The 26,554-nt window shown below is 40.1% G+C and overlaps 1 protein-coding gene across 3 annotated transcripts; it reads left to right on the plus strand.

Moving 5' to 3' along the window:
- Positions 1 to 45: 45 nt before the first annotated feature.
- On the plus strand, positions 46 to 25,870 carry LOC113026116 (aminopeptidase N-like). 3 transcript variants are annotated; one of them, XM_026174570.1, is made up of 21 exons: positions 46 to 413; positions 12,879 to 13,589; positions 14,301 to 14,443; positions 14,714 to 14,850; positions 15,018 to 15,144; positions 15,224 to 15,378; positions 15,776 to 15,889; positions 16,038 to 16,181; positions 16,525 to 16,590; positions 16,772 to 16,837; positions 17,015 to 17,190; positions 17,504 to 17,580; positions 17,722 to 17,855; positions 20,299 to 20,354; positions 20,433 to 20,580; positions 20,691 to 20,782; positions 20,876 to 20,986; positions 21,941 to 22,108; positions 22,954 to 23,094; positions 23,355 to 23,436; positions 23,565 to 25,870. In XM_026174570.1, exons 2-21 carry the CDS (start codon positions 12,985 to 12,987, stop codon positions 23,715 to 23,717), a joined length of 2,895 nt encoding a protein of 964 aa, XP_026030355.1. In that variant the 5' UTR covers positions 46 to 413; positions 12,879 to 12,984; the 3' UTR covers positions 23,718 to 25,870. The 3 variants fall into 3 exon arrangements, with proteins under 3 accessions (XP_026030355.1, XP_026030364.1, XP_026030371.1); XM_026174579.1 differs by having other exon boundaries at positions 46 to 404; XM_026174586.1 differs by lacking the exon at positions 46 to 413 and adding an exon at positions 7,234 to 7,381.
- Positions 25,871 to 26,554: the final 684 nt, after the last annotated feature.

Consider the following 26,554-nt stretch of genomic DNA (forward strand, 5'->3'; position numbering starts at 1 on the left):
ATTCGGTTTGCATATAACAAACCTTGAGTTTTTCGTGGATATTAGCAGGTAAGCTGAGGCACTGGGGCTGGGGTTTATGTGCGTCATATGAAACCTTAATCAGAATGATCAGGACACTCTGTACCTCTGAGGATCGGAGCTCTTTCTGCTTGACCACAATGCAGTGTTGATACAGCCGCATTCTTTCAGTCCCCCCTTCCCACTAAACTTAGGGATTTTGGGGGATAGAGAAGATTGTTCCCTCCCTACATCTCTAGAGAAACCTGTCATAACTCTCGCCACCTCCTACCTCCGTTCTCCCAGATGCCGACTGCAAGTCTTTAAGCCTGGGATCATTCCAGCTCAACTTGAACGTCTTTTGTGGACTTAATTCCGGGCGAGCGCTGGACATGCAGCTACACAAGGTTTGGCAGGTACTGTTTTCTATATCTTTAGTAAAAATATGACCAAAGAGACCAGTCTTGTTGATCCAGTCTTTTTTTTTTCTAAGAAAAGTAACATTAGTTGTCCTTTGTGCAAGTTTTACAGCTTACTGCTTTTTCCCTTAGAGTTTCTGTGCAGCAAGAAGTTGGTGTAATTGTTCACAAATGGTCTCTGAATGGATCAAAGGCAGACTTTCCGCTGTGAAGTACAGTCTTGTGATGCCGTTTAAGAAAATCCATGATACTTTGAGTTACGCTGCTCTTACTTGATATCAAAAACCAAAGTATGCAACGGCAACTCAGTTTGCAGTGAGTGCAAAGTAAATACTTTAGTACAGCAGCTGTGAGATAAATCAGTGTTTGGCTTTAGTGGCTGTGATGTGGATTTATTAGTCATCTGTTAACATCCAGCATGGGCTGTTCTGGATGTAAACTCTGCAGCCCCCATAAACTGACTGTATCTTATCTGTTCAGCGTGGAAGTGAGTAAACACAGAGTTGATTGTGTCGGTCACAGGTTCACGAACAGGTGGAATGATTGCATGAGTGCTAAAAGGTATTTTTACCTTTAAATGTCTGAGATAAGTCGAAAGTTATTGATGGATAATGATAAATCTTGTTAAAAAAAGTTGAAGGTTAAAGTGTGATAGGACACGGATGGAGCACACAAAAAAGAAGGTGCGCTGTCCTGCATTTCTCGGTCTTCTGGATAATCACATGATAGAAAAAAGACGTTCTTCTGTGGCTCTTCAAAAAGAATACACAGCACTTACAGAGAATGTAAGCGGGAGGCCTTTTAAAAATCACACCGCGAAATGCGCCTTGTCACATTGCTTTTTCACTGTCATTTTATTACTCCATGAAAATATGTGACTTTGCCCTCCCCACGATAAACATTCCCACTCCGGCTCTCAGTTGGCAAAGAGGAACGTTCTCGTGATTTGTTTGGATCATATTTCTTATTGAATTGGTCTAAAGTGACTGTAAGGGGATTTATTTGAAAGACTGATGATTAAAATTCATTCCCTGATTGATTTCGCAGACAGTTGATTTACCTTCCACTGCGGAAATGGGAAAGAATAGACTTTATAACCTGTTGTTTGAAAATTAGATTTCTTTTCAACATTGTTTATAAGTTAGCACCAGCAAAGAAGCCGAGCCTTGTATGCTATAAAACTTTTCCGTCATTAAAATGTAACACATTGTGCGATTTTGAAGCTTTATGCTGTAATGACAGCAATACCAATAAAAAACAACAAACAAAAACAAACAAACAATGTATAAAAGCTTTATTTCATTAAATCTATATTCTTTCTAATACCCCGCAGGGGGCAACTCCACTGTTTGCTAAATTAAATCAGATAACCTAGAAGTCTATGAGAATATGTTGTTTTTATGACTCCAATCTATGGTTTCAAGTCTTATTAACAGCACATGTTGGGACTGAGAAGTTGCTACCGTACGAGCATATCGTTTTTTCCTGGAAAATTCACCTTTGTCATATCCAGTTTTATAACAGCAAGGTGCTGATATCCTCACAGCTCCACAACAGTCCACATGTCACTCTCAATATAAATATGAATAGTCACACAAACACATCCCAGTGACTGTAAATAATCACACTCATGCTCCCAAACAAGCTTTGTAAATTCCACACGCTGGATAAAACAATTTCTGTGACCTACCCAAACCCTCGATTGAATATTTATTCAACAAAACGCTAAGTCTTCCAAAGCCACAGTTGTAAACTGTGTAATGGGGACGCAATAATATTTTATGAATTCTTCTTGTTATTTCCATCGAAACATTCAGCTCTTGCGGCTTGCTGTTTCTCCATCAGCACCTTTTCTTTGGCGCCTAAGAAGCACTGCTCCATTTCTCTGCCACTAAAAAGGTATTCCATTAATAACACAAGAAATAAGCTTTGAAAGAGATATAGACAATAATAATTTGAGTGCATTATTGTTATGTGGCAATGACTGTTCTGTAAAAAAAAATCATCACCAAATTATAATCTTTCTACATGCTGCTGTGTCTTCCAGCCTGAGCTTCTGTTCCTTTTTTGTGTGTAGTCTACAAGTATAAGTCAATCTTTCAAACAGTAGGCTTTTAGTTCATTTTTGTTGCGTGGGAAAAGCTCAGACATTTGAGAGCAGGCTTTCTAAGCCAGCTCGAAGAATAACTCTCTGTCCTGGCCCGCAGTATTGCATTCCAGTGTATGTTCCTCATGTTCTCCACCTGTAGGTTGTTGAGTTCACATACCACTGACTGCAGTGGGTCTTTGCATACTCAAGGAATCCACTGATCTTTTAAATCAATTTATTCTACAAATGAATTTATGTATGAAGTAAGCGGGGTAAATGTTTATCGTTGTTTCCCCTCTCTTGGTCTATAAACATAAAAGCTGTCACATTTTATTGTTTTAGCATCTCATTTCTAAAGAAGCTGAATCATCATGATGTGGATGTTATCATGGCTTTGGACTCACCTTCTGATGAGTGTTACAAGCTATCATTACAATGGACCATGGACTATTATCAACCATCAGTTATGTCGTTCTTAATTAGATGTTTGTGAACAAACCGAAGACACAGCTCTGCGTATACTTAACTGGAAGAAGATACAACTGATCTTTGTTAACACTTCACATCCAAACTAAACTAAGCTAAATAACACAAGCAGAAAGAGTGGCAAGTTCAGACTAAAATGTGTTAGCTCAAAATGAACAATAGCATCTTAAATAATGATGGTTTAATACACACTTAACACCATGACTCATTTCCAATCAATTACTCGCTTTTATGACTGATCGGAAAGTTAGTCATTATGGCCTAGGTCAGCTTTTCTAACAAGTAAACAGATAAAATTGGCTCGGATGTCATCCTGTAATGGGTATCAAATTTAAGTCAAAGTCCAAGTCATAAATAAAACGTTCACACACAACACTGATGTATTTCTTCGAATACAAAAATGAAACTATTAACCTTCAACTTAAAATATAAACCTCCTGTGAAGAATTATGATAGATTCCAAGACAAGGTATTTTCTGTACACAATTCAGCCATCAAGTTTCTTTATAAACTTATCCAATTTAGCGTTGCAGTGTACTACAGCCTATCTCAGCTGTCACAGGGCTGACACATAGAGAACTGCAGGAGGGAGCCAAAGTTTACACATATAAGTACAGGGAAGTCATGAAAATGCCACACAAAAGGCCCGAGCTGGCTGGTGGATTCAAACTCAGGTGACAACGCTAATCACCAACTACCTTTATTAAAAAAGATACGATTGAAAGCATATAATATATGCATATATATAATATAAATAAATGTAAAAAACTATATAACAACCTCATATATAGATATAAAATACTCTGTTATAAATAGAGAATGAAAAGCCTTCTTAACACAGAACAAATCATGAGATATTTAACACATCTGTCACGGCGGGGTATGCTGCTGTGTTTTGTTGCACGGACCCAAAAACAGACACCGAAGGAAGGAGCTGCGTTCTCAACAAAAGAAGAAGCTTTCTGGCCAATTCTGGCCAAACACATGAACTGAACCAAAAACAAGACCAAGTCTACACCAAGATAAACAGACAAGTTCGTATGACATGAACTATGACTTTGACTGTGACTAAAACTGTGACTATGAGTAGATAACATGAAGGAAAATGGGCAGACGTCCTGACAGCAAACAGTTATAGAAAAAGGACTTAAATACGCACAAATGAGGTGATTTGGGGAAGTGGAGACACATGAGGAAACAGATGACTAGAATGAACATAATGACGCACAGAACAATGAACACGGCGAGACGCAGACATGACATGAATATGACAACATTAACCGTGCAGACATAAAACTTGACAGGCAAGACACTCAACAACAAGGGGAACTTTAACACAGGGGTGAATACCCAAGGGACTCTAAATGAACGAAGAAGTACAGCTGAGGAACCTGGGTGCTAATACCAAAAAGACTAAAAATAAATAATGAACTTAAAAAACCAAAAAAACTCAAAGTGCTAGGTTACACAACCCAGGGCTGTGACAACATCATGATGATCCTGTGTTTCAGGACACTCTGATGAGCAGTCACATGGACATGCTGTCAGACAGGAAGGAAAAGTGAGACCGTTCATTATGAAATAAATAACTACATGTTCAGGGTTTTGGTTTGGTACAAGTCATAAGTGACACAGAGTGCTTTGACTTCGGGTTGTATTCTGTTTGTTTGTTCACTAGCAGATATAACTAGACTCAATTTCACTGAAAATACCGATAATGTGAGAAGATTCTGAAAGAAAATAGTCTCTTTTCTGTATCTTTCTATATCTCTTCACTCTTTAACTGGTAAACAAGGTATTATTACTTCTATTGCCAGTTGTGATGTCTAAATAGTACAGAGGTGTTATTGTTACATTGCTCTCTTTCATTTCTCTCTTTCATTTTCAAGTCAAAACCGGGTGAAGCAGACAGAATTAATAGAAAAATCTTATATTCACTTTCATTTATAACTGTTACCCTGTTACACTTTATGAACTGTTGTGCCAAGACTCCATAAAACTCGGGATGCAAAGTCTTCCATGGAAAGAATCAGCTGTAAATATTGAGAAATTATTGATAACAGGTTCATTAGAGTGTTTTTATGATGTCACGGCATATCTACCAGCGTAGAGGTGAAGGCTGTTTGATCTCCTACTGTTAAATATTAATGACACAAATGGAAATGAGTTAATGACAAAGTGAAGTGGGAAAGGCTACTACATGGAAATATATATTTGAATGCTTAAAACCAAAATGGACAGTCCAATATTAAAAAGGACCTCAAATAAATACCTGAGGCATTCTTTAATATACAGCAAGTACCAGTTAATATGGTTTCTGTCATGGTCCTGGGTCGTGTGATCCAGTGTTGAGTTTTATGTATCTTTTGTATTCATTTATGCTTTAGCTTAGTTCGTCTAGTTAATTTCTAGGGTGCTGTTTAGCCCTTTGTTTCTTAGTTGTTTATGTCATCTCCCCCTGTACTCAGTCTCCCTGGTTCGTGCGTCTACCTGTCATGTCTGCGTGGTTATGTTTAGTTCATGTCATGTCTAATCTCCATGTTTCCTGTTTTACTTTGAAAGCCTGTATTCAATGTCAGTGTATTTAGTTTCACTTCTCCTGTCCTGTCTTTAGGTTCATGTGTGTCAGCTGTGCTCCCATGTGTGGCCACTTCCCCTGATCATCCCTCATGTGTATTTAGTCTCTGTGTTTCATGCAGTCTGTGTTTCCCACTCTCCATGTCCTCATGGCCAGGCTTCGTCATGGTTTTCCGAGTCTTCATAGTTTATCAGTATCTGTTTCCCAGTTTAGTTTAGTTCAGTCATGGTATTTCTGCTTTGTTTGAGACCTGTCTTCAGCCATAATAAAGGCTCACTTTCAGTTTAAGTTACTCCGGTCTACTCTCTTGTGTTCGCACCTGGGTCCACCACACGCACCACCGCACGGTCTGTCTCCTCAGATCGTGACAGTTTCTTTCTTTTTTTTTCCTCCTGTGCTTCCAGTCTTTGTGCTAAGCTTGGCCTACCTACCTCTCGGTCGTTGTGTCCTTGGGCAAGACACTTCACCCGTTGCCTACTGGTGGTGGTCAGAGGGCCCGGTGGCGCCAGTGTCCGGCAGCCTCACCTCTGTCAGTGCGCCCCAGGGTGGCTGTGGCTACAATGTAGCTTGCCATCACCAGTGTGTGTGAATGGGTGGATGACTGGATATGTAAAGCGCTTTGGGGTCCTTAGGGACTAGTAAAGCGCTATATAAATACAGGCCATACCTATAGGTTTGTTCCCTGCACCCACATAAGGATGCGGGGTAACGGAGATTTTGAAGCCACTTAGCACGATCCTGTTGAGAGCTGACAATATATCTACTTACTTTAGCATTTTAGCAACATATTTTGTGCCAGCTGAGGTTTTGTGTAGCATAATTTTGGGTCTTCTTTTAACCCTGTTTTAATTATTGTGCAGTTCTTGCTTCATATAAGGGTAAATGTCACTTTTTGCACTGTACAGTTTGTGTTCGTTATCTTTTTCTCTTCTGTCCTCTTTGTATTGTCTTAGACTGTTTTCTGTAAAGCATCTTGTGACTCTTGTCCGTGAAAAAATGTTTCCTTGTTTGCTAACTGGCCACTGGCCCAATTTCATGTTTACTGTACACACATGAGTATTCTGTCAGTTTCTTTACCTCTTGAAAAGAAAGTGAACAAGCATATTTACCAAAATGCTTTAGAATTTAGATGACTATAAGGCAAGATTACAGTCTTTGGAAACATATGATAATATTCACAGAGGTTGTGACAGAGAAAAATTCCTTGGTGATGGTGATGAGACAGGATTCTGTGGATTTGTGGTGAAGAAAAGCAAGAATGTGGACAGTGAGCTGCAACTTCCTGAGCTAAAGTTAAGGTGGTGTTGAGAAGGAGTAGGTTTGTGTGATTATAGGCCTGAAAGACAGGATGATATGAATAAATGACATATGGTGAAAACAACTCATTGGAAAGGCATTCTTGTTTACAAAGAGGCTAAATGACTAACTTTTGCAGGTAGTGCAGGAAAACCTGCTGGTTGCCTGCTAAAAATACAGAGAATTCAGAGTGAAGAGTTGAACCATTTGATGCAAATAATGTAGGGAGATAGGATGCACTGGTCTGCATGCAGAGTGCTTTATGATACTGATGAGGCAAGGAAGAGACGTAGCTGGAAGGTAATCTAACGCACAAGCTGAACCGAATTGGCAGCTAATGAGTGTTCTTTGTCGTGTCAAAAGGAGTAACAAGAACTGGGATGACACTTTTGATTTCAGCAGCGTCTTTTGGTAAAATTAGAAAGAATTCAGAGTTGAAGCTGGATGCATGCTGCTACTTCCTAACCAAACAGGAGTTAACAAGAAGGAATACAGGAGCTACACGTCTCGTTGTCTGTAGGTGAAGTTTTAAAAATAACAAGAACTTCTTCTCATTATCTCTGACTCATTTAAAATAATCACTGTTAGAGTTTTAGGAATACATGACTGCAATTTTGGTTACAAAAACAAAAAGGTCAATTTTGGGTAATGTCTGAAATTTGGAACGACAGAAGAACCCCAATCGGGTACTACCTGGATTCAGGTAGAAGTTGGATTTGTGGGCTTTTCTAGGGTTGGTCCTTGACTGGATTAGCTTTCCATTTTCTGACCATAGACAGTAGACAGGTTAAAAGCTGGATGCAGCCATGGTGATATTACCCACTGGTCTAATTTTTGCTTTTTGAACATGTATTGTTATCTTTTTGGCCACTGCCACGTTTTGTAGCCAGAACTTACCTTGTATTGATGAATCTTCGTTTCTCCTGTTCTCAACGACCGAACTGTCTTGGGACCGCGGGTGATGCCATTCCCCTGATGCCCGTCTCTCCCACTCATCTGACCGATTTACCTCTTCCCATGCCCCGCAGGATACGTCCCAGGAGACGGGGTAGAAGGAGTGGTGTCCGTGTCCGCTTCAAGGCTTATATCAGAGCCATGGCTACGGATTACCCCCCTACTAGCTGTGAATTTTCTCGTTTCATCCACCATCTTGGTAGCCGCTTTGCGGCTAAACTGCTCAACCACTGTTGGATATGTCCCGTTGGCCCTCAGTCCTATCCTGCCTGCCCAGTGGCCTTCCACTCTGCTCGTTCTTGGATATCACTGCCTGGCCGTGGTGTTCAACAAAACAACCTCAGTACCCTCAAACGAGCTACTACTAAGGACAGGACTCCTCGGACTCGGATGGCCTTATTTAATGTTAGGTCTCTTTCTAATAAGGCCTTCCTCTTAAATGATTTTTTTCTCTCCTCGGGTCTGGATTTTTTATTTTTGACTGAGACATGGACCTCTCCGGGTGAGTTCATCCCCTTCTCTGAACTTCTCCCTTCTGACTGTGCCTTTTTTAGCTCATCGAAGCTTACTGGTAGAGGTGGTGGCTTAGCCTCGGTTTTTAGAAATAAACTTGAGGCACGGCTGCTACCCTCCCCAACCTATTCTAGCTTTGAAGCTCAGCTATTGGAATTGACTGGCCCTCGAACTACTCTGTGTGTCGTGGCTTATCGTCCGCCTAAATATCATAAGATGTTCATCTCTGAATTTGCTGATTTTTTGGGTTCTATTCTTTTTAAATATGATTCTGTAGTTATTTCTGGTGACTTCAATATTCATGTTTGTTGTATGGATGACCACCTGTCTAAAGATTTTTCTGCACTGACTGACTCTTTTAATCTTACCCAGTGGGTAAATGAACCTACTCATGTTAAGGGTCACACCCTTGATCTGGTTTTTTCATTTAACGTGGATATATGCATTAAGGAAATTAGAAATACTGGACTTTCTGATCATTCCCCGGTCATCTTTGACGTTGACCTGGGTATCACTGACCCTTACTTGGAGGTTCCTCTCCATCCTACTCGGACTATTAACGCCGATACTGTGGTCAACTTCTCTACATCTTTTGTTAATTCTTCATTTAATATGTCGGACTGTTTTATCCCACACACACTTGAGAATTTTACCAATACTTTTTTAACTACATGTTCCTCGATTCTTAACACTGTTGCACCTATCAAACACAAACGCCCCAGAACCTACTCGCAATGCTGGTTAAACGACTCTGTCCGTGTTCTACGGCGTTTGTGCAGGCGCGATGAGAGGAGGTGGAGGAATGATAGACTCCAGTCATCATATGACATTTTACGTATTAGCCGCTCGAAATTCCAATCTGCTGCCAGAATGGCTAAAGCAGCCTTCTTCGCTAAGATTATTACTTCTAATGGTGACAATCCTCGCATCCTATTTAAAATTTTTAACTCAGTGGTGAATCCTCGTCCCTCTATGCCACTCTCGTGCTCCCCAGGTCTCTGTGAAAAATTTTCAAACTACTTTCTAGATAAAGTTTTATCTCTTAGATCTACGCTTCCTTTGGTGGCTGACAGTATGTCTAATCCTGACTGTTCTGCTGCCTTACATCAATTTGAATTAATTTCACTTCCCACTCTGAAGCGTATAACTGAGAAACTAAACAATACTAATTGTGTACATGATGTTCTTCCATCTCGTATAGTCAAGGATTGTTTTAATGTAATTGGACCCTGTCTATTGTCTATATTGAACCTCTCCTTGCTTTCTGGTTATGTACCTTCAGTTCTTAAACATGCTTTTATTCAACCCGTTTTAAAGAAAAATAACCTGGATCATAGTGATTTTGCCAACTATAGACCGATTTCCAAGCTTCCTTTCTTGGCTAAAATCCTTGAGAAGGTGGTTCTACTTCAACTGCAGACCTACCTGGACGAGAATAATATAAATGATAAATTCCAATCAGCCTTTAAACAACATCATAGCACTGAATCAGCGCTGCTTCGTGTTTTTAATGATCTTTTACTTATGGCTGATAATGGTCGTCCTTCTGTTTTAGTTCTATTGGATCTTTCATCTGCATTTGATATGGTTGACCATAACATCCTAGTCGCAAGATTAGAGCACTCTGTTGGCATTAAGGGCACTGCCTTGGACTGGTTCAAATCTTACCTCTCCAATCGGCTTTTTTCGGTACATCTGGCCTCATCTTCCTCTTCCCCTGTACCTGTTTGCTGTGGTGTCCCCCAGGGTTCTGTGTTAGGCCCGACCCTTTTCTCACTGTATATGCTTCCTTTAAGCGCTATCTTTGAGAAATACCACATTGCTTTTCACTATTATGCGGATGACATCCAGATTTATTTTGAGTTACATGACGATCTCGCTTTATCTTTAAATAACTTTCGTGAGTGCATGAGTGAGGTCAAGAAATGGCTGTTGGCAAATACTCTTATTCTCAATGAAAAAAAGACTGAAATCATGATTTTTGGCAGTAATGCCGTTCGCGCCAAACTTCAAGATGCCTTTGGCTTTCTTACTAGTTCTTTCTCTGATACTGTCAGGAATCTGGGTGTCTTGTTTGACAGCTCCTTTAAACTTGATAAACAGGTGTCTGCTGTTGTTAGATCTAGTTTTTATCAGCTTCGTCTCATCTCCAGGGCCAGACACTATATCCCGTATAATGACTTAGAAAAGCTCATTCATGCTTTTGTAATGTCAAGACTAGATTACTGTAACTCACTCTATTCTGGTCTCCATGTTACCCTTCTACATAGATTACAGACAGTTCAGAATGCTGCGGCACGTATTCTAACTAAAACCAAGAAGTTTGACCATATTACTCCGGTTCTTGCTGAGCTGCATTGGCTGCCGATCAAATACCGTATTCAATTTAAAATTTTGCTGCTTACTTTTAAAATTATCAATAATACTGCACCAACCTATCTTAAGGAACTTTTAAACCCTTATGTCCCTGCCAGGGCTTTAAGGTCATCCTCGCAGTTATTGTTAGTTCAGCCCAGATCTCGGTTGAAATCTAGAGGCGATCGATCGTTTGCCTTTGCTGCACCTGAGTTATGGAACAGCCTCCCGATTGGCATTCGGGAGTCTGATTCTATTTTTTCTTTTAAAGCACGCCTTAAAACTTATCTTTTTGAACTTGCCTTCTCTACCCGTTAAATGCTGACTGTTAACTGCGACCTATTGCATTAACTTTTTACTATTCCTTCATTCTTGGTGTTCTCTATCATGCGGCACTGGGTCTGCTATAATCTATGTGCTGTAGTCCATTTTATTAGTGGCTTTCTACTGTGAACATTGTCTGCTGTTCTTATTATATTTGATATTAATGCTCTTAACTGTATTATTTTATTGTTTTTTGTAAAGCACTTTGGTATGCCTAAGGCTTTTAATGTGCTCTATAAATAAAGGTTGTTGTTGTTGTTGTTGTTATCATATAAATTTAGCAAGCTGCATTTATAAACTGTATGGGTGTGAGGCACAGACTGTCACGGTCTGGGTGGCATACCGTGGGGAATGTTGGAGAAAGGACCCAAACGCTGGACTAGTGGAATGAGCAGTGGGTTTATTTACAGTGAAGTAAAAGTACACCACACAATAAATCTCCAAAGTGCTCCCTCGACTCCCGTGACGTGTCCTCCAATAAGTGCTGGTATCTCGTGCTCTCTGCCCTGTGCCTTCACACACCCCGTGTGTCTTGCAGTCCTGTGTTCCGCTGTCCTCCTGGGGAAAAACGATAGACACAGCCGTTATGGCACCAACTCCAGCAGGCATACACTGAATAGCACTTCAAACACTGACATGGAGTCTAACTCAACGATCCTGCGCCGGAGGACGCTCCATCGCTCTGTTAAGTAGCTCCCCCGACGAGCCTGATCAGAAGCAGGTGTGTGGGAACCTAGGCGTGACCAGCAGTCGGCAGGGCCACGCCCATCAGGTCTGCAGGTGGCTGTCCTTCATTCTTCAGCCACACCCGCAGACACCCACACGTACACACACCAGCATGGAACACAAGAGCGCAGGGCAGCAAACATACATCCAATACAATAACAACAACGACAATAACAATAATAATGGTCCACACTGTTCACGGACCCCGAGTCCCCGGAACCGGGTCTGTGACACAGACAGATATTGGTCTAATAAGTACTATGAGCTCATTAAACACTAGAATTTTATTCAAACTGAAGCAAAAATTTCTTAGGTGGTCTTTAACTTGCAGCAAATGATGATATCTGTCAGGTAATCCATTAACAACAGAGTGAAAAGGTCCAGTTTAATTATTCAGCTTCAAGTGATACCCACAAGAACTGCAGTTTTTTTTCCACTTGCACACGGGCTTCATTTGTTTTATCTTCAGCGGTTGACAGAGATTGACCCCAACCATCAATTACAGCAGACAGTTCCTCCCTTTTCCTCCCGTCCTGTTTTCTTCAGCTTGATGATCGAATAGCACTGATGTTTTGATAGTGTGGGAAAACGGAAAAGACTCAGAAAATAGAACAGGAATAGTTTGAATTTACCCACAGAAAAGCTAAAGGCACTCAAAAGATGAGCTCTGGCTTAGTGCTTCATTATTCAGCTTGCTGCCTTTGTGACAATATTTACCCCCAATTTTTCTCAGATGATTTTTTCTTTTAACGTTATAGTACCACTGATCATTTTCATTGTGATACATAAAGTTGTTTTTCGGATCGACTTGTGATGCTGAAACATTTTTTGTTTTGCATGAGACCAGCGCAAAACACCAAAGCCAAGAAGTCTGAGTAACAACACCTTCAACCCTTTGGTGTCTTTTTCAGTGTTAAACCCGCTGCCTGCAGGATGAGGAATAATACTAGTTTGGAAGTCTGGTTTTATAATGCATCACAGAAATGGAATGATTTATTAATGTTACATAACTCTTTCAAAACAGTAACTATGAAACTACATGGCTTGTTAAGCATCCTTGACGTTTATTACAAAAAATAGAGATGCCAAGTTATAGATTAAATGGCTGAGGTTTTCTTGTTTTTCCTCTTTTTTTCGGCAGGTGCCATGTAAATAGCTCACCCATTAACTGAGAAGGAGGAGTTCTGCCGTGCTGACATAAGCAGACTGAGATCCCTCTGATTCCTGCATTGACCTTCTGATCAGACATGGGGAAAGTCTACTACATAAGTAAAAATGTGGGCCTCGGGATGCTTGTACTCGCGGTCTGTGGACTGGCTACAATTATAGCTCTTTCTGTTGCTTACGACAAGGAAAAGTCCAAGAATCAAGGTAACGTAGGAGATGGAGCATCAGATGGCACCAGTACAACTACACCCAGCACCACCCCTGACACTCCAAAGGAACCCTGGGACCACTACAGACTTCCAGATTCCCTCATCCCCGTCTCTTACAATCTGACCCTGTGGCCACGATTGAAGCCCAATGCAGAGGGCTTGTACATCTTCACTGGACGTTCAACAGTCATTTTTAAATGTGTGAAAGAAACAGACCTCATCATCATCCACTCCAAAAAACTCAACTTCACTACCTTCTTTGGGCACCACGCTAAACTGAGCAGCCATGGTGAGGCCCCAGTGCCCACTATACTGAATTCTTGGCTTGTGAAGAAAACTGAGTTTTTGGTTATTCAGCTAGGCAGCAGATTATCGGCGGGAAAATCCTATTCACTTCACACAGAATTTCTCGGGGAGCTGGCGGATGACCTGGAGGGCTTCTACAGGAGTGAATATGTTGAGGATGGCGTAAAGAAGTAAGACTTGTCAACACATTCTTATTCCACGGTGTCAAATACTGCTGTTCTGTCAGATGCTGCTGGTGAGATATTGGGTTCTTTTTGGAGAGCAAACATGTCAGCGTTAGGAGGTTGCAATCACAGAGCTGTCAGACAGGTAACCACTGTTAGCTTTATGTTTTGAACCTGTTCTCTGCTTATGGTTTTACTCACTAGCTACATTTCAAGGTCAAGATTAAGGTTATATTTATCATTTAACATGCACATTTCCATTATCGCAAGAATTTCTACTCCTTCCAGTGGACGGGTCAGATTTGAGTGAAAGCTACAGAATGAGTCTTTACCCAAACTGTATGTGAAAGTCATATTTGTCGTTCTCTGTAGATTGCAGTTTTCATCACTTTGTGCCATACAGCCAATCAATCAAATGTAGACATCACTTTCTTTTTGTACTTCACACAATACAGTAACTTGTGAATTATGATTGTTAGCTGGATGAATGACTGTGTTATCGATGTTCTGATTTATTTAATATGTGATGATTTGTGTCTAATATTTAGTGAATCACATGCAAACACCAAATGAGATTGTGCATAATTTTAAGATGCCAGTGTCCGTGATAAAGCTGCAGTATTATTTGCTTAATGTTTCTCTCGGTCAGTTTTTGAAGGCTTTTGGATTGTTGGTGAATGTTTTCCATTAATGTTTTTTATTTCCAATGTTTTGCAGAGTTGTTGCTACCTCACAAATGCAGGCAACGTATGCCAGGAAAAGCTTTCCTTGCTTTGACGAACCAGCCATGAAAGCAGTCTTTACTGTCACGATCATTCACTCACGAGACACTGTGGCTCTGTCCAATGGCAAGGAAAAGGGTTCGTTGGATAAACAAAACTATTTCAGTTTTTTATTTTTTTTCAGTGCAAATGGAAAAACAAGCTCAAAATGAGAATAGATATCATGTTGTAAGTAGTAGGTAATGTGATTGCTTCATAAACCAGTGACTGTAGAAAAGCCAATGACTGTTTCTTCAGTCATTGGTTGTAACTAATAAAAAAACACCTTGTCCAAGTTATTAAAGTAAATAAGTAACTAAACACTGTTAATGCTAACAGAGTGTTTAATATTTTTCTCTGCCTGCACAGACGCTTCAGAGGCTGTCATTGACAGTGTGGCTGTCAAAATTACAACATTTGAGCCCACGCGGAAAATGTCAACATATCTACTGGCATTTATCGTCAGCGACTTTGTTCCCATTGAGTCAAACCAAAACGATTTGTTGGTAAGAAACCTGGATTACATATTCACTTAAATCCCCAGTGAGGCCGGGATCCAAAAAGCATTTCCCAGCTTATATTTTCCCAAATATGATCTTGGAAAGTTAAAACGAGCATGAAATGGTAAGGAGCAATTTTTTTTGGACTCAAAGATTTAAATTACTCTTTGCAGATTCGAATCTGGGCTCGGAGAAAAGCAATAGATGATGGTCAGGGGAGCTATGCTCTCAATGTTACAGGACCCATCCTGAGGTTTTATGAGCATTATTACAACACATCATATCCTCTCTCAAAGTCAGGTAGACCATTTTGCTAAATCATTTCATTTCAATGATCTCCCTGAGCACAGCATGTTTTTTTAACCCTTCATCTCCACAGATCAGATCGCTTTGCCCGACTTCAACGCTGGAGCAATGGAGAACTGGGGTCTGGTCACATACAGGGAAACGGCCCTGCTCTATGACCCCATCCTTTCCTCCACTGGAAACAAAGAGAGGGTCTCAACTGTGATTGCCCACGAACTCGCACACATGGTATAGCATTGGTTTTTAACCCAGACGGTCTCTTTTCTCAAAGCTTTAGGCATCACAAACTAAAGCAACATTATATTATGAAATGAACGTGATTGCAGCAAAGTCTCCTTCCTTCACTCATCAAGTACTGTAAAAATAAATCTACTTGTGTTACTCCCTTTTGCAAGAGCAGCTGACAAATCGTGACAGCGGAGTAATTTCACCCTGCTCTCGACACATAAAAACAGATGGGAAATCCTGTGGTTTGAAATGTTTTAATCCCCTGCTGATTCGGTTATTGTGTTGCTTGGATGTGACTGATAGTGCTAATGTTGGCCAAAGTCTAGGTTCATGGAAACGTTAATTCCCTGGTCATGGCAGAAATGCTCATCTGTTTACTCCTCATGTGTTTATTTAGTGGTTTGGAAATCTGGTAACTCTGCGATGGTGGAATGACTTGTGGTTAAACGAGGGGTTTGCATCATATGTTGAGTACCTCGGAGTCGACTACGCCGAGCCCACCTGGAACATTGTAAGAGACATGCTTGCATCTCCACAGACAGCAAAGTTCGATACAGTTCTTAACAGATGTACATTTTTGTGTCACAGATTGGTAACTTTTCACAGATGTTGTTGGCTTATAAAACCTGCCCTGGTTCTCTTTCTCTGCTTGGCTGCAGAAAGATCACATCGTCCTTTATGATGTTCAGAAGGTGTTTGCTGTGGATGCCTTGGCCTTCTCTCACCCACTGTCACGTGGAGAAGAGGAAGTCAATGAGCCCGCTCAGATCAGTGAAATGTTCAACACGATCTCTTACAGCAAGGTCTGCTCCTCCGATAATTTTACACAACATTTTATGCAAGTTGATTCACAGAAATTAAGTATATATTCTACAATTTCACCCACATTTGCGGACAATATAGCCAGATTTGAAGCCCTTTTGATTTTAAACTCTCATGTTTATTAAATTATATTACTTTTATTTAGCTAATTTGCAGTAAAATGCTCAGTTTTCCCAATTCACTCAGTCTTCCTGCGTCCGTGTGATTCATATCACACCATCAGGACGGCAACTCGTTTTAATGTTTGCTTTGGGATTTGTGGAAAATCCCTTTCCGTTATGAGAAATTCAAGCTCACCAAATTCTGGCGGTTTGTTTTTCCAAGGGTGCAGCAGTGCTAAGGATGCTGTCAGAGTTTCTCACCGAGCCTGTGTTTGCTAGAGGACTCAGTGTGAGTATATTATCACTTCATCTCTGCTGCCGTAATGTGTGTGCGACTGTCAGCAGACTAGGAATTAATGATGCTGTGTCTGTGGTTATTTATGCCAAAAAATGTTTCCTGGTAAATTCACACTATTTTCCTTTCCTCGTGATTGCATCATATGATCCTCATCTCCATTTTGTGTCTTCAGTCTTACCTGAACACATTCGCTTTTGGTAACACTGTATATACAGACCTGTGGGATCATCTCCAACAGGTTGGTTAACCTGCATGACTTCACTGGTATTGTGTTTTTTGGGTGTGTGTGTGTGTGTGTGCAATTATCTTAAATTTCTGTGTGTGTGTGTGTGTGTGTGTGTGTGTGTGTGTGTGTGTGTGTGTGTGTGTGTGTGTGTGTGTGTGTGTGTGTGTGTGTGTGTGTGTGTGTTGTCAGGCAGTTGAAAATGCACCAGGAATACATATTCCACACTCTGTGGAAAATATCATGAACCGCTGGACTCTCCAGATGGGCTACCCAGTCATCAGTGTTGACACCCGGACAGGAAGTGTCACACAGAAACACTTCCTGTTGGATCCAGACTCTACAGTGGACAGACCCTCTCAGTTCAAGTAGGAAACTGTTTAACCTTGTGCTGCAAGTTTCACTCAGATGAGAAATGAAGGGGCTGCACTTACACATATGTGCTTTAGGCTCCTGGTTCTCATTCACATTGAAGGGGCTGATGTCGTGTGTTGCTGACATGAGATGTGACTCTGATTTGTTTGTGTTGCTTCTACCTAAGCTGATTTTTTTTTTTCAGACAGCAGCCAATAAGAATCTGTTGTATTAATCCAGTGTACCCACTAGCAGTGAAATCGTAATATGGAAATGACAAACAATAAATTATCTATCTTCTTTTCCCATTATGTCTTTTCTGTCTAGTTACACCTGGTATGTCCCTATCAAATGGATGAAGATGGGTGTGCAGCAGCCACAATACTGGCTCCTTCAAAAAACAGGTACACTCATATCATGGTGCTGTATTAGTTCTGCACACAGACTAAAAAACAAGACATTTCCTACTAGATTAGTTGGTTTAACCACAGCTCATTAAATTAATCAAATCTGCTGTGTGTCATTCTTTTCTTTTGTTTAACTAGACACTCATATTCCGATGAGAGTGTCAGGACAGGACTGGGTACTCGCAAACACAAATGTATCTGGATACTTCAGGGTGAACTACGATCCTGATAACTGGGACCGTCTCCTTTCCGTGCTCAACACCAACCACCAGGTGAGTCACAAGTGTTTTCCTGTTTGTGCTTTATGTCCACATTTATATGGTATGACAACTAAAGACTGTACAACGGCTATTCAAATAACCAAAACTGGATGGAATAGATGCATAAAAATAAAACTAAACTAAAATAATAAAACAAAATAAGATAAAAAGTTAAATTTACTCCAACTATATCTATGAATTTCCCCTAGTTTCTGTTGCCTATGTTTAAGGTCGGTTTGTGCTGGATTGGGTCAGCGACAAAGACTTTCTGCTGTGACTGGTTATTATACTTTTAGCTGTATCTTACACTTTCCTGACAATAGCACTGCAGCCCTGAACTTTTACAGATACCACCTGATAAAGGTCTGGGTACTCTTGAACCAGTATTAGCCGGTCTTCAACCTGCCCCTGTTGTTCTGTTCTGTGTGCCATCTTATTGCACTGATATGAAAATAGCACAACAATTGTGTATTTAACAGTATCAAGTGAGAATCATGTGTGCTGCCTCCTGTTAAGGCTCTCCAGACTCCTTTGCCTGAAGCAAACACAGTATTATCAGTAGTATGAATGTAAAGGATAATTTGGAAAATATCTAAAACCATGTCTCATGAATTTGACTGAGGTTCATGTGTTTAAATGGCTTAAGGCAGACAGCACCAGACTAGGCAAAGAATCTTAAAAACACAATAACTGCACAAAAACTCCAAGTTAAAAGTCTTAGCAGAAAAAAGATATTTGGTGCAATCTATGCATTTTTGCCAAATTTACACACTGAGCTGTAGACAATTTGAACTGCTTTCAGTATGTGTAACTCTTGGGTTTTGACTAAATTTTTTTCTTTGAGTGCACCGATCAAAGTTTGTTGTGGAAGACGAGACAAGAGCTGAATTTGTTACATTTCAGAAACGTATTAGCTGTCAAATGTTGATATTTGCTGCTTTTTCTGTCAGTTATTTGAGCTCTGAGACTACACTCACTGACCACTTTGTTGAGTACACACGTTCTGCACATTAATGCAACTATCAGATCCACAGCCACATGGGAGCAACTCTTTGCATTTAGGCATGGTGGAAATAGAACTGAGCATCTAAATCTCAGTGATTTAAGGGATTTTGAGAAGGTCATTGTGACACACGACCCACAGATGGGCACTTCCGCGTTTGAGAGTTCAACAGTGCTTTATTTACAGTTGTGATTTTCCCTGCGGTTTCTGGCTCTTGCCCCGGACGCAGCCACTCCGTCACTCCCGTTGTCCCTCTCACTCCTTCTCACTGCAAGACATAAGAAAAGTCTCTCCTCATCAAGTCAGTTCCGGGCACCTGCTCCTTCCCGCCTCAGCGCCGTCCCGTGAGCTCCCCTCCTCTGCAGCAGGCCAAAGACCACGCCCCCGCCACAGGCATGCTTGTTAGTGTCAGATGGGCTGGTCTAAGTGTTTCAGAAACTGGTGATCTACTGGGATTTTCCCACACATCTGTCTCTATGATTTACAGAGAATGGTCAGAAAGAGAAAACATTCAGTGAGCAGTAGTTCTCTGGGTGAAAATGCCTTGCTGATGCTAGAGGGTGATGTCCAGGCTGCTTTGAGATTGAAAAGTAACAGAAGAGCATTTCTGAATACACACAAAACACATTGAACCTTGAAGCAGATGGGCTAAAGAAGCAGAAGGCCAAACTTGGTACCTCTACCATCAATTATGAACAGGAAACCAAGGCTACTATTTGCACCAAAATTGGACAAAAATGTTTCTTGATCTGAGTCTTAATTTCTGCTACAGTATTCAAATGGTAGGGTCAGAATTTGTGATGAACAGCATGAAAGCATGGATCATGCTGCTTTGGATTAACAGTTCAGACTGGTGCTGGTGGTATAAGCTGGTGGTGGTGTGAGGGATATTTTCTTGGCACATTTTGGGCCCATTAGAAGCAACCAAGTGTTATTTAAATGCCACAGCTTACCTGAGTATTGCTGCTGACAATGTCCATCCATCTCCTCATGGCTGCTTTCAGCAGTATAAGACGCCAATTTACAAAGCTGAGATCATCTCAAATTGATTTCTTTAACATGACAATGAGTTCATAGTACTTTTTAGGTCGGTACCCAAGCGTGTAAAATCACAATCAGTCACAATCTAAGTCATCCAGGCTACCCTTCAGTGGCAAAGGAATTTAAAAAACCAAGCAGTCAAGTCAACAATCTCACTTTTGGCTACCAGGCAACCTTTGTGAATGCCTTTTCAACTGCTGGAGTGCAAAACAAACAAACACATGAGAACAGAGAGTCCTTCCAGCTGATCTGATAAAGCCCAAGGTTTCAGAGCTTTAACAGACAGAAATATGTTGGCTTTGTTCAATGTCATTTTTCATATTGCATTTTCAGTGTATTACATTTCATAATTTTAAATGTTAAATTGTTTTGTCTTATACACTTTGCATGTGACTTTTTTCTTTCTTTCAGGCTGTATCAATCATCAACAGGGCACAAATTATCGATGATGCATTCAATTTAGCAAGGTAAAGGAAAAAGAAAAATCTTAAGTTAAAGTATTAAACAGTTATGTGTGAAAAAGCATCCTTTTCTTTTTCCCCCAGAGCCAAAATAATCAGCACCACACTGGCTCTGAGAACTACCAAATACCTGTCAAAAGAGCGAGACTACATCCCCTGGGAGTCAGCTTTGAGAAACCTCAACTACTATATTCTCATGTTTGACCGCAATGAAGTCTACGGAGTTTTGCAGGTTAGCCCTACTTTAGTTTACATGCTAATTATTATTCTTGCCTATTGTGAGTGTTTAAAATAAAAGAGTCAACTGACAGGAAAAAAAACTAACTCTAACTCTTATTTTAGGCATACCTTAAGAAACAAATACAACCCCTATTTGAGCATTTCAAGACAATTACATCTAACTGGACAAGAGTACCTACAGGACACACCGACCAGTAAGGGCTCTTTTAAACACAGATTTTTGATATGAAATCAAAAAGCTAAGATTTTGTATATATTGTTTGTCTCTGTAAAAAAAATCTTCTCAGGTATAATCAGATAAATGCTATTGGGATAGCCTGCAGTGCGGGAGTGGAAGGCTGTAGGGAGCTTATAAAAAGCTGGTACAGAGAGTGGATGAAAAATCCAAGTCGCAACCCGTGAGTACAAAATAGTTTCAATCTGTTCTTTTGAGCCCATGAAAGTTCTCATACACGTTTAAGGCTTTTATATCTGTCTTTTACTACTCAGTCTTGGCAAATCTTGGCAGTAGCAGGTGTTTTTAGGGTTAGGCGGTTATGATGCAGCTCATAACCAGCAACATGAAATTGAGATTGACACCACAGATTTTAGAAACAAGACCTGTAATTAGTGTAATGGGTCAAATGCACTGACCCATTAGTGTAATGGGTCAGTTCAATATCAGGACAGTAAGGGCCTGTGCAATACTGGGTCTTGTGCAATAAAATTTATGCTTCCGTTATTATTATCTATATTGTCCTCTGTGTCCACTCTTCTTGTCATTGTTTGTTCTAGTATAATGTGATCACTGTTTTTGTCCTTGTCACATGACCTGTAAATACTGTCTCTGTATGTTTTTTACTAACTTGTGTTTAACACCAACCTGCCAGAGGTTCTGCAGATGGAAATTAGCCCAAGGCTATAATCTGGCATATTTACATTTGTTAAAATGTTCATTAATATGTATTGCCCCTCTTTCTAAATAAAATAAATAAATAAATTTAAATGAATGCATCTTCATAGTTACAAATCCAGCAGATCATGACATGCAAGTAGATATGTCATTCCCATGCTGACCTCAGACATGCCACACTTTGTCAGACACTGACAATTTGCAATTGTCCAAAGACTCTTGCCCTGGCCACTGCAAGAGCAGTAAGGAATTTAGAACAGTGTGAGAATGAATATTTCTTATAATCTGCCATAATTCAGACCTCTTAAATGTGACTGCTGAACTGTTTACAAAACTGTTAAACAGCTAGTGACCTATATGCCAAGTATGTCTGTGTGTGTGCATTCAGAGAGAGGGAGAGGAGAGAGCCAGTGTTCTAGGATTCATTTGAAATTCATTGCATAATCTTTATGTTCACCAGGATCCATCCCAACTTGAAAAGCACAGTTTATTGCTACGCCATAGCCTTTGGTGGTGTGGCAGAGTGGGACTTTGCCTGGAACATGTTCAAGAATGCTACTCTGGCATCTGAAGCGTCCAGGCTCAGGTCTGCACTGGCCTGCAGCAAAATACCTTGGCTTTTGAACAGGTGTGTTGTGGAAGTATAGTAATGTATTAGCAATGTAAATGCTTTTCAAAGAAGCTAAACTGATTGTTTATTCAGAATAAAACTCACAACTGAACACAGAGAAAGAGAACCTGCTTTGCAGCATAAGAGCAATTATAGCAATTACATCTTAATGATAGAACCATTAAAAACAGTAAATGTAACACTGTGAACTGGTGGTGAAGAGATTCACATCATAGCAGAAAAACAAGTGTGTCGAACTGAGCTTTCCCAATTGGCTTGTACTCTATTTACCACCCATCATGGTGCTATCTAAACAGTACTATTTTAATTATATCCTCACAAACAAATAAATCCTGCTTGTGGATGCTGGCCACCAAGGGTGTTTTTATCTTGTCTGGGATGAGTTTGTTTTTATGCAGTCCCATAAACTCATCAACAAATGCACGGTAATTCATTTTTAATCAGTTTGTCAGTTCGATCAGTAAGCGAGTGGGTTACACTCCCTAAGGACCCCTTTCCAAATAATGAGGGTGGCCATGCAAATTAAAGAAAGCCTTTAGCAGCCCCCCCCACACCTCCAAGATATTAAGCTGTGTGTTATTGCCTATAAATGTGCTATAATTTTGTTAAATATTAATGTGGTCACAATAGAAAATAGTTCCCATATACCATTAATGCTACTTTATCTCCTGGTCTCTGGTTGTTGATTCCCTCCCTTATAGTTTAATTCAGTTTTATTTATGCAGCACTAAACTGAGCAATATCTATAGCAGGCATTGTGCAGTCACAACTTTGAATGATATCAGATATTTTCCATTTTCCCTCGGAAGTAATCGTTGTATGTGGGTATATCGTTGACTCAGGTATCTGGAGTACACACTAGACCCAACTAAGATCCGTAAGCAAGACGCCACCTCTACCATCCAGAATATTGCCCGAAATGTTGTGGGGATGCCGCTAGCATGGAACTTCATCAATGCTAGATGGAGTTACATCTTCCAACAGTGAGAGCTCTATCCTTTTGTTTCTAAATAGTCAGTACTCACAAGCGAATTGTTAAAGACAGAAAAGAATTTTAAAAGCTGAATTTAACAGCAGGATTTAAGAAGTAATCACATTTCTTTAGGTGCAAATCCTGCTGGGTTTTTTTCTTTTTTTTTCACTTACTTGCCCAGTTTGAGTTTTCAAGCATGACTACCTACCTATTACTAATTCCTTCTGCTGAACTACAGCTTTTTTTTTTTTTTCCCTTTTCTTTTTTTAGATATGGAAAAGGATCATTTTCCTTCTCTAATCTTGTCAGTGGAATCACACAGAGATTCTCTACAGAGTATGAGTTACAGGAGGTATGGAGCCAACAAAACCTCAACCACACAGAAAAACACAGAATTTCCCTTTGGGCATTTGGGAGAAAATAAATACAACGATTGCTAAATTTCTGATTTTGTCTGTTTGTATTTGCTCTTCTCTCCAGCTTAAAAGATTCAAAGAAGAAAACCTCAGTGTTGGCTTTGGTTCTGCCACCATGGCCCTAGAGCAGGCCATAGAGAAAACAACGGCTAACATGAAGTGGGTGACAGAAAACAAAGCTGAAGTGCAGCGGTGGTTTGCTCAGGAGTCCACGTGAGAACACCAAAAGCCACCACAGTCCTTTTTTCAGTACTGACAGTGATATGTAATTAATGAAAATCACTATAATCAACGGAAACAACAAAAGCCTTTTCTCTTGACAAATGCAGAAGGACTGTTTAACTGTTGTCACACAATAGCCCACTTAACATCAGCTTTAGTGCAAGGGAAGGGAAGAGACCAAGACAGCGTGTTTGTTTTCTACATATTTTACATTATAAGTTGATCCTTATCATGATTTATACTATTACCCAAGGCAGTAAATTTAATGTAGAGCAGTAGAGGCAGAGATTAATGGCAGCAATTCTACAAGTGGTTAAAATCTGTTGACGACAGCTGTTTTCATGCATGTGCTTGAACTTTCCTAGACAGACAGAGATGCATGGGAGAAATGTCTGATGTGGTGGGATCAGACATTAAACAGTCTCTATCCTGCCAACTTCCTAGTACAAAGTGCATATGATGTGCAGTTGAAGCCATGGTAGAATTATACTTAAAATAAGTCACTGAATTACAGCAAGTGGTGACCACTAAACACAAAGTATTTCCAGAATTAAGAGCACATCTAAAGTTGTGTACTTCCTGTCACCTGTGAAAAAGGACAGCTTTAGACAAATGACCTCATTCACAAAATTTTAATTTTATGTTGCTCATCATCATGTGATCGTTTGCTTCCATCATGTGACATCATGTGTCACACCAACACTGTCCTCCTCCTTCCCTGCATCCATAAACCTCCTCTATGCTTTTCTTCTTCTCCTGCTGCTTGGCAGCTCTACATATTTAACATCCTTTGTCCAATATATCCACTGTCTCTCCTCTGTACATGCCCAAACCATCTCAGCCTTCCTTCTCTAACTTTACAACACCAACCAAAAAGAAATGGTCGTAGAAAGAATAGTACCCATGGACACCTTTTAGGTGAAGGGTTTCAGGGAGGAGACTTGCGAACACCTTGGTAGCCCTCCTGAAGAGCTGGAGGAGGGGACTGGGGGTTTATGCTTCAGCAGCTACACTGTAACCGCAGACCCATCAAAATCTATAGCCTAACCTGTGTCATAACTGGATGTGCATCTTCCCAGAAATGTAACTACACATCAGGCTGATGCAGCTCACAACTATTGAGATTGTCCAGTTCAGTGCGATTCCTCCCATGCCTTTCTGGCTACTTTTTTACGAAATTTTTTGAATTTATCAGCGAAAGAATAACATTGTGTCAATACAAGAAATAATGATGATAGCACCAATGTAAGGGCTCCCAAACTTCAGCAAATTGTTGCAGGGAGATTGCTAAAACTATCTGAATGGATGTGAAGGAAGGTCCAAAGAAGTGGTTATGTTTGCCCCAGAAACAAAGAGTGAGGGGAAAAAGTCCCAGTATTTTATTTATAGCTCTAGGCTGGCGGATAGTACCACAAAAGTAAATGCCGGCAGCTACAAACTGTTTCAGGGATAAACATTTTACTAATAAAGTTTAATTTTTTTTAAACCATCATCATTCTCAAGTAGACATTTTGGAAAGGTGTGGGTTTTCTGATTTCCTCCTCACATACTGTTGTTTTATTTTCCTTAGTTGTCAAATTCATCAGCTTTTTTTGCTTTCCTTACAACACCTTCATGGCTCCTCCATGACTGGCATTGAGATAAACAATTTTCTTCCTTACAAAGAGAGGTGGCAACATACAGATAACAAGCACAAACCCTTCCATTTAAAATCATTCTGATTCTCCAGATGATTCCCCACACTTGTGTTTATCAATAAGAATCATTTGTCCTGATTCATAAGCCAGTCACACCTGTCTAGCAATCAGGCAAAGATCTCTTACCTGGATTTGATTCACAAAGGTGTATGATGAGGGCGCACTCAATTACTGTGCTCCTGTTCTTTGGAACAAGCTGGCTGCTCACCTAAGATCAGTTATATCTGCGCTGACGTTCAAAAACAAACTCCAAATCTCTTTGTTCACACAGGCCTGCACTCAATAACTAAGCGTGTTTTTATGTTTTTTTTTATCTTCTGTGTTAAGCACACTGAGCTTACATATGTATATATTTTCCAAAGTTCATGTGTGAAAACAGCTTGCCTTTAATCCAAACTTCATGTCACATTTCAAACTGATTTCCCATGAATAAACTTGCATTTGTACCTGTTCTTGGTGTGTTTATTGCAAACGGGTAGTAACTATAGATTCCTCTTTTCTTCCCATCGTTGTTTACTGACAATTTCTGCAGCTTTTGAGTTTTTAATTGAAGTGGATGAGTTTACATTTAGAATAATAGTACATGTTTCATTACGCATTTTGGCTTTTTTAAACTTAATTATTACATTTTTAATCACCTGCCAAATCAAAATAAAAGACCTGCAAACCCTAAAGAGTTAACATAGATGAATGGAGTCGTTTTCCCCCATTGAGCAGTGACAGGTTAAAAACTTTCCCATAAAATATCTCATTAGAAACATAATAGGTCATAAGAAGGGTTGTTTTTCTAAGCTGAGCGCTTGGATGAACTTTCCCTGTCAGGAGCATCTCACTGCAGGTCTAATCCTGACAATACAAGCTTGTACTTTTAGCCGCAGGAATGTAATCAGATGGAAAACGGAGTCTTTTCCAATATATTTTTAAAAGGAATCATCTGCCGGTAATTACAGTCTGTGTAATTACAGTCTTATTGGAAGCCTCAGCATCTGTCAAAAAAAAGATATACGGGATAAAGATGTCAAATTAGTCATTCTTGTTTCTACTCGTTTGAAACGGATGTTACACTTCAAGGTGAAACGATGAGCTGATGAAAGTTTTTACCAATATGTTTAACATTAACACTAAGGTTAATAAA

This window comes from Astatotilapia calliptera, chromosome 1 (assembly GCF_900246225.1).
Source record: "Astatotilapia calliptera chromosome 1, fAstCal1.2, whole genome shotgun sequence".
Classification (NCBI taxonomy): domain Eukaryota; kingdom Metazoa; phylum Chordata; class Actinopteri; order Cichliformes; family Cichlidae; genus Astatotilapia; species Astatotilapia calliptera.

Coding starts and splice junctions, on each gene's coding strand:
- LOC113026116 (XM_026174570.1), top strand. CDS start 12,985: ATGGGGAAAGTCTACTACATAAGTAAAAATGTGGGCCTCGGGATGCTT. Junction 17,191..17,503: donor GACAGACCCTCTCAGTTCAA/GTAGGAAACTGT, acceptor TTTTCTGTCTAG/TTACACCTGGTATGTCCCTA. Junction 20,987..21,940: donor AAAAATCCAAGTCGCAACCC/GTGAGTACAAAA, acceptor TATGTTCACCAG/GATCCATCCCAACTTGAAAA.